The 10,896-nt window shown below is 44.8% G+C and overlaps 1 protein-coding gene across 1 annotated transcript; it reads right to left on the minus strand.

Moving 5' to 3' along the window:
- Positions 1-1,057: 1,057 nt before the first annotated feature.
- Positions 1,058-10,216, minus strand: LOC308400336 (uncharacterized protein; the record flags this gene model as incomplete). The annotated part of the gene is made up of 7 exons (XM_080887983.1): positions 1,058-1,269; positions 1,651-1,828; positions 1,992-2,152; positions 2,265-2,353; positions 2,669-2,780; positions 2,878-2,946; positions 10,129-10,216. 7 exons carry the CDS (start codon positions 10,214-10,216, stop codon positions 1,133-1,135), a joined length of 834 nt encoding a protein of 277 aa, XP_080744109.1. The 3' UTR covers positions 1,058-1,132.
- Positions 10,217-10,896: the final 680 nt, after the last annotated feature.

The following is a 10,896-nucleotide window of genomic DNA, read 5'->3' on the forward strand; positions in this document are numbered from 1 at the left end:
TGGGCCCCGGTCCGGATGGGCCTGGGCCCCCTTTCCCTGGCGGGGAACCCCTCGGGTTGTGGAGTATGGGGGTGCCTACTGGGGTCAGCGGGGGAGCTGGCCCCAGGGAGGGGTCACTTGCCCCTCCCTTCCTTTCCTCCCCATCTCCAGCTGCCTCCCTCTTCCCGCTCCACCACAATCACCCACACATGCAGGGCCTTGGGGTAAAGGTGTGTCACCAGGGTGCAGGGAGGCATCCCCCCTTCTGTCCCCTTCTGGCTTCTTGTGCCTCAATTTTATCTCACAACTTAGACATTCACATTACTCACACTCTCATAACACATACATATAGGATCTTGGGGGTGGGCACGGTACACGGACTCCAAAAGACCATCAGGGTGTACACCACACCCCTGGCGTCGTTGCCCACCTCTCAATTTTAAATACACGTAGACATTGAGGGCTATCAGGAGGGGTGCTTACCTGCTGCTCTCTGGCAGGTAGCTCCATGCCCTCCTGGGTTTTAAATGCACCTTAGAACACATCCCAGATAGCAAGGAAACATTGAAACACTGTTGAGTCAATATCAGGCTGTGTCATTGAATCAACGTTGAAGTGTGACGTTGACCTAACGTCACTCTTGCACCCTTTTTTAACGTTGAAACAACGTCAGGTTTTGATGTTGAATCAATGTTGAAACCTGACATTGATTCAACGTTGTATTTTCTAATACTGTTGACATTGAAACAATGTCAGATTCTGATATTGAAACACTGTTGAGCTATGGTGTTGATTTTCCACCTCTTTCGCACAGTTGCTTTTTATTAAAACAACAGTTAAATCATGACTGGAAATCTACCTTTCTTTATAGGTATTTTAACCAATACTAAACTACTGCATGTTTCCATCAATACTTAAACCACCTAAACACATAATTGTACTTATTCCTTAAATTGGACACCCTTTATAAAAAAAAAAACCAAATGTCTCACAATGTATCATGTCAATATTAATATCCTAAAATAAGAAAGCATTGCATGTGATGTAACAGAGAAAAAAAAAAAGGTCAATAGTCATGTTTCGTTTGCTAAATACTTTATTAAAAGACAGTTTCCTATTTACATTTATATGTTTCACAGAAGTTTGTAATTTTTTACTCTGGGATGGGGATGCATGATGTGCGTCCTGCACCACCCAAACGATCTGGGGCGTATCGGAGCCATTTCTGCACTGCTTGCGCAAAGACAAACTCGGACATAGAGTTTGCCCCTAACTGCTGCGTCAGGCCATCTAGGACAAAAATACACACACACACACACACAAACAAAAAAAGTGAATTAGAGCACGTGAATAAGCTCTTGTTAACTGTCTTCAGCGGGGAGAAAGTATGTAAACTCCTAGGCTGATAAACATGAAAGTCACCAGGCGTAAATCTGCAAACTGCCGCATTTGATTCCCAAAGAGCTATGAGCGGAAAAAGTGATAAGTCTTAGCATGGTGTGCCGTGTATCCTTTAAAACAAAATAAACATGGGGTCCTCAGGCTGTACAAACTACAACCCGAGGACTAAACAAGCCAAAGACCAAAGACTCCATCTCCAGATTAACCGGACATGAAAGTCTTGTTATTAAGAAAGACAAAGTAATATAGCAAAAAAACAGTAAAACTTACCAAATATGCATTTGCAGAGCGCTGTATCTTTAAATGCCATTTTTTGCTTTGTCTGGTCCTTGGTTTTTTTCCCTGCCCAGTTTAGTACCGAGGCCAGCTCGTTTGTAATGGCATAAGCCATTACACGGCGGACTCGCACCTCCAGTGTGGTCCTTCCAATCAAGGCAAAGCGTCTCACCTATAGACACATTTTAAGAGATGGAATTAGCGTGTCTCATGTCTTAAATGTGTATGCAAGTGCTTGTGTGTTTAATCAACAAGCCGTTGTTATGTATTTAAATCACATCTGACAGCTATTACACTTTATAGTTACAAAGTGTATATAACCTTTATATACTTACCATTGCCTTATTTGCCTCTTGTGATTGAAGAGCTGGCTCTGCATTGTTTAGCTCCTCAATGTTGTGCAAGGGCAAATCCAGAGGCAGTACCCCAGCATCTACCGATTCATTGCGGATGGCTCTGACCTCCTCACGGAGTTCATTAACAGCTCTCGTCAGGTCTGACAGAAAAAGATAAATTTTTTTAAGTATTTAAGAATACAGACAACTTGTCAAAAGTTTCCTTGTGTCACACACAGATATGTACAAAGACACTAGACAGTATTTTATTACCTGGTATTTTCACTCGAGGGGCCTGGGGAAACCATTTCTTTGTGGGCTGCTCATCCTCTGAGTCACTATATGTGTACAGGGGATTTGGTCTAAAGAAAAAAAGTTGAAAACGGTCATAAGTAATTACAAATGTGCTTTTGGAACATTTTTTCCTAAAGTTACAGTTTAATTTATAACAACACACACAGGAAACGGAGATGTGCAAGAAGGTACAGTATACAAGGAATTTTTGAAGTGCACAAGTGTACACGGCTTTGCATTTATAAAAAGTTTACAAGCTTCCACTTTTTGGACTATATTATGTGGTGATATTGCAGTATGCAAGCACCACAGATATGTACAAAAGACAAGATCATAAATTCTTAGCAATCAAAGATATGTTTGTGAAATAAAAAAAGTTTTACTTGTGCTTTCTTTTATGACTGGTCTGAGTTTCAGCTTCGAACTGAAGGTCAGACGTATCACAGTGTTCACTTAGATATTTCTGAAGACTGCGTTCTGCTTTGTGAAATGTGTCTGGAAGTACAAACACAATGTATGGCCAGACATAAATTAGGACATGAAAAACTTGTTATTGTTACATTTATACAACACCAATCCAGATGATACCCACCATGGCTTATTAGAAGTCGGACTGGTGCATAGGTGAGCCATGTTGAACCAGGATGAACTCTCCTCTTTACTGCATCGTGGATCCTGAATGTGTCTCACGGAGGATATGGAGGCCATGACAATTTCTCCCCATTTATCCATGAACTAGGGACTATTTCTGTACCACCAGTGCTGAACAATGCACCAGTCTTTCATTTTTATCTTTTTTTTAATTTGGAGTCCTTTTTTGCCCTGTCTAGGATAAACAGGAAACAGATAATTACAATATATTTCATAGTCACTACAAAACTTGATCTATTGATTGAACTAAATAATAAATAATAGCTTAAAATGTATATAGGCAACAATTACAAGCAAACCCGTATATGTAAGCATTTAAACACTGAAGATAATAACATTAACAGTATTTTGTCTAAGTCTGCCATTGTAGGAATTCATGGCACCGAGACAAAAACTTGGCGCACAGTGTGGCGTCAAAATAGGCGCACACCTTTGACGCTGCGTTTTCTCCGTCTTCCTCGTCCACACGTAAATGCTAAATGCAGTTTACGTGTGGACAAAAGGTGCAAACGCAAGTTAGGTGAGCGTGCAGCGTAAAGTTTGAATTGAGTGCGAATCGAAGCGGGTGCTCTCCAATCATTAAAAGTAACAAAGTCATTGAACACATTTATACAGTTACCTTTACGTTTATCAATCATATATCACAGATTTAAAATTTTTTGTAGTACTACGCTAAAAAGCAACTACAGAGCGAAAGTCTGGGTCAAGCGCCGAGGCGACGGCAAGAACAAAGGAACCCTCGAAGCGTTAAAGCTAGCTTTGTAAGGAAATATAACGGAAAAGTATGAAAATGTTTTCTTTGTTGATAGACTTTGTTTGCAGTGCAATTTATTTGTTGCCGGATTGTAAGAAGAGAAAGACACAATTTCGGGCTCCCACATTTTATCTGAAACTTTACATTAACAAGTTTGTTTTGTTTTTTTTACTGTTATTCAAATGCAACCGTGGAAATAACGAATAGAACAAAAGTCATTCATTCTTACCTTATACTAATCGTGGTGCAGGCCAGTGCAGTGCATGAACTTATACCTTCTCCGGTCAATTCCGCTGAGAGTAAATCTAATGTCCCGCTCTACTGTACAAGACAATGGTTACCTGGAGGGATGTACCAATGTGATAGGGGTGCTGCGGAATAGTCCAAGTGGTAGCAGCTTTAATTTCCCGCTCAACCATAAATCGATGGTTTTTCAACGTGATTGTTGTCACCTTGTCAACTATACATAGATCAACAATCAACGATGACAGAACAACAGTGAATCAATGTTATTTCAATGTCAGTGTCAGGTTTCATCAGTATTTCAATGTTGTTTCAACATTGGTTTTGTGTTGACATTTCAATCCTGACGATTCTGATGGTTCAGATGGAAAATCAACATCTGTTCAATGTCTCCTTGCTATCTGGGATATGCATCAACACTACATATGAGCAGGCGGAGGGAGGTTTTGGAGTCTTCTCACACCCCCGTTCTCTGCGACCTGCTGGAGCGGGGGGCCGGGAGGAGGAGTTGGCCGTTCGACTGGGGTCTGGAGTGTGGGGCCTCCCTGCTGCTGCGGAGTCGGGGTACTTAGAGTACGCTTGGGGAGTGTGATTGTGTGTACAGTGTCTCTCTATGTCTGTCTCCACGTTGGTTGAGTGTTGAGTAATTGCATATGAGAGCATGAGGGTGGGAATGGATGTTTGTATCTGTGTGTGCCTGTATGTCTGTGTCTATATGTCAGGTTGGGTATCAGATGCCACCTCTCTGGGGACATCTCAGGCCCTCTAAGGTATGGAGGCCTATCTCCCCCCACCACTTCCCCTGCCAGTGGCATACGCCCTCAGACATCGGTGCGTTGGTGGTTCTTTGTGTCCGGGGGCGCCCAGGTACACACCGGCTCACTCCTTGGTGGCTGCTTATCGGGGCCTGGAGCCTGGGGCTCGCTCGGGCCACTTCGGGGGTGGGGTGCCCTCGGCCTGGGGCTCGGTCACTCTGGCGCAGCTGGCTGCCGGCGGAGCTCACGGGCACGTCACTGCAACCTCCCCTGGCTTCTGCTCCGCGGCTGCTGAGTGACCCTTCATCTGGGACTCTCCTCAGCTCCTTCTGGGACAGTGGCGTGGCTGCCCCTCTGTTGGTCTTCCTTGGTCTCTTGTGTTCTGGGGGCCTCTGGATGTCTGGAGTCTTGATCTCCTCCATACCTGCTTCATGCCCTGGAGGACGGGGCTGTGGCTCCCCACACCCTCTAGCAGATCATTACATGAAGGAACCTTTTAAAAACAAACGTGTCCATGCTCACAGGTGTACACACGGGTGCTCACACACACAAACTACACCCTTTTTGGCTCCTACCTCAAAGCACACTGTGCGCTGTCGATCTTACGTGCTGCACAATAATGTTTAATATTTAGTATTTACTGTTATATTCCCATATATCATCGTGATGTTGTTTATTGTATTGCTCTCGTTTTCTTCTGCTTGTTTTCTTTTTTCTTTCTCAACAGGTGATCCAGGTGATTGATATATGTATTTTTTTTTTGTCTGCTTATTTAGTTGGTTTTTGGTTTTTTTGCCCTTTATCCCTGTCCCTCTTCTCCACTGTTTTTTCCCCCTCTTCCTTTCTCCCTTTTCTTTTCCTCATTCAAGTCTGTCCCGTATCTAGCAAGTGAAAATAAAAAATAAATAAATAAAATAAACAATAAAAGGTGAATCAAATAGACCATTACGGCAAGGCTGGGATGGACAATAATTCTGATGGCAATCAGAATCAGACTACTTTATTGATCCCTGGGGGAAATTATTTTTTTGTTACAGTGCTCCATTATAAACCAACATAAACCAACATTAACAAGACAGGCAATACGCTAACTAAGAATAGTACAACATATACATATATATATATACATAAGTCACTCATTAATAAATAGCTGGAAAAGAAACATGTTTAGTTGTTGCGGTAACCAGTGTGTTAAGTGGATGCGTTGTAAAGGGAGATGGCCACAGGCAGGAATGATTTCCTGTGTCATTCAGTGGTGCTTTTCGGTAATCTCAGTCTCTCACTGAACGTGCTCCTGTGACTGACCAGCATGTCATGGAGTGGGTGGGAGGTGTTATCCAACATTGTCTTTATCTTGGACATCATCTGCCTCTCCGACACCACCTTGAGGGAGTCCAGCTCCATCCCCACAACATTACTGGCCTTACGGATTAGTTTATTGAGTCTGTTGGCATCTGCGACCCTCAGCCTGCTCCCCCAGCATGCAACAGCATAGAGGATTGCACTGGCCACAACAGACTCATAGAAAATCCTGAGCATTTTCTGGCAGATGTTGAAGGACCTCAGTCGCCTCAAAAAATAGAGATGACTCTGGCCCTTCCTGTAAAGTGCTGTGGTGTTTTTAGCCCAGTCCAGTTTATTGTCAATGTGTACTCCAAGGTATTTATAGTCCTCCACAATGTCAACACTGACCCCCTGGATTGAAACAGGGGTCAAGTGTTTCCTGGTCTTCCTGAAGTCCACGATCAGTTCCTTAGTCTTTGCCACATTGAGCTGCAGATGATTCTGCTCACACCACGTGACAAAGGAGTCGACCACTGCCCGGTACTCTGTCTCATCATCCCTGCTGATGCATCCAACCACCGCAGAGTCATCAGAAAACTTCTGAAGATGGCAGGTCTCTGTGCAGTGGCTGAAGTCTGTGGTGTAGAGGGTGAAGAGGAAGGGGGAGAGGACAGTCCCCTGTGGTGCCCCTGTGTTGCTGATTACCTTGTCAGACACACACTGTGGGAGACGTACATATTGTGGTCTTCCTGTCAGGTAATCAACAATCCAGGACACCAGAGAAGCATCCACCTGCATCGCTGCTAACTTATCACCCAGGAGGGTCGGCCTGATGGTATTGAAAGCACTAGAAAAGTCAAAAAACATGACCCTCACAGTGCTCACCGGTTGGTCCAGATGGGTGTAGACACGATTGATCAGGTAGATGATGGCGTCCTCAGTTCCGAGACGAGGCTGATAAGCGAACTGAAGGGGATCCAGATGTGGTCTTACTATGGGTCGCAGCTGGTCCAGGATGAGCCTTTCCAGGGTCTTCATGATGTGGGAGGTCAGTGCCATGGGCCTGTAATCCTGGGGGCCACTGGGACGTGGCGTCTTTGGTACAGGGACGAGGCATGATGTCTTCCACATCACTGGGACCCTCTGCAGACTCAGACTCAGCATAAACAGTTTATGAAAGACTCCACACAGCTGGGGGGCACAGGTCTTGAGGACGAGGGGACTCACTCCGTCTGGTCCAGCAGACTTGCCTGAGTGAAGTCTCCTCATTTGCATCTCAACCTGGTATTGAGTGAAGGTGATGGGTGGGGGAGGGGTGTCAGGAATCTCACAGGAGGCAACAGCGCCATGTGAAGAGAGAGGCTGGCACAGTGGTGTGGCTCTGGATTCCAGGCTGACTACAGGTGAGGTTGTGGGGGTGTGAGCAGACACTGTGGTGTCGAATCTATTGAAAAACAGATTCAACTCGTTAGCTCTATTTTCACCTCCCTCAGCTCCCCTGCTGTTGGTTGGCCTGAATCCAGTGATGGTCTTCATGCCCCTCCACACCTCTCTCATGCTGTTCTGCTGGAGTTTCCACTCCAGCTTCCTCCTGTAATTGTCCTTAGCCTCTCTGATCTTGTCCTTTAGTAACACCTGGACCTTCCTCACCTCCTCTTTATTGCCCACTCTGAAAGCCCTCTTCTTGTTGTTGAGGAGGGCTTTGATGTCCTTAGTCACCCACGGCTTGTTATTTGGGTAACAATGAACAGTCTGAGCTGGAACAATGGAGTCGGTGCAGAAAGTTATGTAATCTGTGATACACTCAGTAAGCCCATTGATGTCCTCGGCGTGAGGCTCACAGAGTGTTTCCCAGTTGGTCACCTCGAAACAGCCCTGTAGTTCCACTATTGCCTCCTCTGACCACCTCCTAACAGTCCTCGTGGTCACAGGTTCCCTCCTCACAATTGGCACATAGCGGGGGGTGAGGTGAATCAGGTTATGATCTGACAGTAAGTGGGGGGAGGGAGGAGGAGCTGTATGCATCCTTGACATTAGCATACAGTAGGTCTAGAATTTTTTCTCCCCTGGTGGGACAGTCCACATATTGTCTGAATGTTGGTAGTGTATTGTCCAGTGATACATGGTTGAAGTCACCCGAGATCACAATAAAGGCACTCGGGTGCTGAGTCTGTAGCCGAGCTATGGCAGAGTGGATAGTGTCACATGCAGCTGTGGGGTTAGCAGAGGGAGGAACATAAACAGCCACCAAGATGACGTGAGAGAATTCCCTGGGTAAATAATATGGCCTGAGTCCAACAGCACACAGTTCAATGTCCGGGCAACAAATCCTTTCTTTGATTGTTATGTTGGCAGGGTTACACCACCGGTTGTTAACTAAAACAGCAAGCCCACCTCCTTTCCGCTTACCGCTAGCGATGCTGTCCCTGTCCGCCCGAACAGTGTGGAAGCCTTCCACGGAAGCATTCTCATTGGGAATGTCCTGGTGCATCCATGATTCGGTGCTGAGAGCTCGTCGATTTTATTCGATAACGATCGCACATTTCCCATTACGATAGACGGCAGACACGGTTTATACCTCCTCGCTTCGAACCTCTGCTGTCTCACCGTCTCCTTCTTTCTTCTCTTCTGTCCTTGACCTCTGCATCCCCGATGTGTTTTCCTCCAAATTTCAGCTGGTACTTCTGCGGGCCTGGCCAGCGAGCCGGCCGGCATCAGGGCGATCAGCTGATCTCTGGAGTAAACAGTCCGTGAGTGTAGGAGATGTGCCGCAGTCCCGCTCCTTGATAAAAGTAACAGTTCCACGGCCACCAGAAGAACAAAAACTCTCTCAATCCACATGATTGAGTAAAAGATAAACGGATGAAAATACAAGTCAGAAAAAAAGCATACGTAAGAAAAAAGAGCTAAACTAAGAGAAAAAGCAGGAACAGGCTGCACGCTGGTTGGCGCATGCGCACATTGTTCGAAAAGAACCAAACGGGACAGGCAAAAAAAAAAAAAAGGAAATGTGTTTTATATAAGCAGTTATCCTTAAACCACAAAACAGCAAGCATAATCAATATTAATCTATAAGGATATCAGATAGTTTAGTTGTGAATAACATACTTATTGTGGAAACTAATAGTTTTGCTGATGTGTTAACACTTGATAACACGCTGATGTGTCACTTGTTTTCCTTTCAGCTTGTTCTGGGTGTCCTTGGCCCCTCAGTAAAATATTTATGGATTATATAAATATCAAGCACACCATAGTTTGTCTTCCCGCTGTTGGATCCATCAGAGGCAGCATACAAATTTACGCCGCCGCATACACATCGGTAAATTACGTCTCCCAGCAGGCCGAGCAGCCAGGGTGCACATGTAGGCTTAATTACAGAGAGAACCCTTGGAAGAAACTAATCCTTCCCTATTTTGGAGAGCTTTGAGCTCCAGAGGAGGCTTCTTGACTCATCAGCCTGTAAATCAGCACTTCGTTGGCGCGGGCTCCACTTCCTACCCCTACGGCAGGCCTCGCACTCTCTGAATCACTGTGAACCCAGAGGACTGGAGCTGCAGGGAGGCCAGGTATATTTGCTTATCTTGCACTGTTGGACATGCTGGAATCTGTGCAAAGAGTTTTAGATGGATACTCTGAGTTTTTTGAAATTCAGAACTGTACAAACTTCCAGTCCCACTCGGACAGTGAAGACGCCGACTGGGGGATTTTTCTCTCCGTGCGCGTAACATGTGGCCTCTCAGACTGTTTGAAGTCTTTTCCTTAACATTTAGAGCTGACAGAGATGATTACTTACAACATGAAGAACACTAATCAGAGAGACATTTCCCTTTTTTGTTTTAAGTTAGTGGAAAGAATAAAAACCGACTGTTGGCCTTGTTCCCGTAGCAGGAATTAATTCAGCAGATGGGATTTGGACAGTAAATATGTGCAGCCATGAAAGGATTACTGAAGCTCTGAAGAGACTGTAAACATTTACTGCTTGAAGGTTAATCAACTGACAGCAGAGAGACACAAAACCCTACAAAAACACAAACTTTTCCAACACAATCAGGCCTTTCTTCCCTCCATCAGCAGTGAAAACAAACTCACTGCAGCTTCACCTGAGCAGGTAATAATCACCTTTGATTCATTCATTTCAGTTTCCATGAAGACACACCTTGAATCAGACTCTGCATGTAATTGCTGAGCTGTTGGGTGAGGTCTTTGATGTTGGGGGGAGCATTTGTTTCGCTGATCGTCGTCATTGTTGGGCGCTGAGCTGCCGAGCGCGACATAATAACAGGGAGGCCGACACATCCTGCAGGCAGCGCTCACTGTTTATGATGTTTAAGGCAATTAGAGCTCATCATCCAATCAGACTCCAGTCAGTGAAAGCATTGTTCAGGTGGTGTTTGATGGATTTCAGCATAGGTAATGTACTGAAATCTGTTTACAGTGCAGAACCGCCAAAGACTGCTGATGACTCCTGAGGGACGAGTTACGGGAAACTGTAAGCAGTGATTTAGATTTTTATTCAGGCTAACCTTATTAACCATTTCCAGGTTCTACATAAACTCTTCTCAGTAGAGACAAATGCCATCATACGACAGGAAGAAATGATGATGGCAATAAAATGCAAATGATGACTTAATTTAGTCAAGGGAAAGAGCTATCTAAAAAGTAATTGCCTCCTAATTACTGGTTGTGCCACGCTTGGCAGCAAGAACAAGCATTTGTGATAACTGAGAGTCTTTAACATCACTGTGGAGTAGTTTTGGTCCACTTTTCTTTGCAGAATTCAGTGACATTGGAAGGTTTTCTCATGCCAAAGCACTTGATTTAAGTCCAGATTTGGGCTAGGCCACTCCAAAACCTTTATTTTGTTTGTATCATCCATTCAGAGGTGGGTTGCTGGTGTGTTTTAGATCATTGTCCAGCAAGTATC

The sequence above is a fragment of the Rhamphochromis sp. 'chilingali' genome (genome assembly GCF_963969265.1).
Source record: "Rhamphochromis sp. 'chilingali' genome assembly, chromosome: 7".
Taxonomy (NCBI): Eukaryota; Metazoa; Chordata; class Actinopteri; order Cichliformes; family Cichlidae; genus Rhamphochromis; species Rhamphochromis sp. 'chilingali'.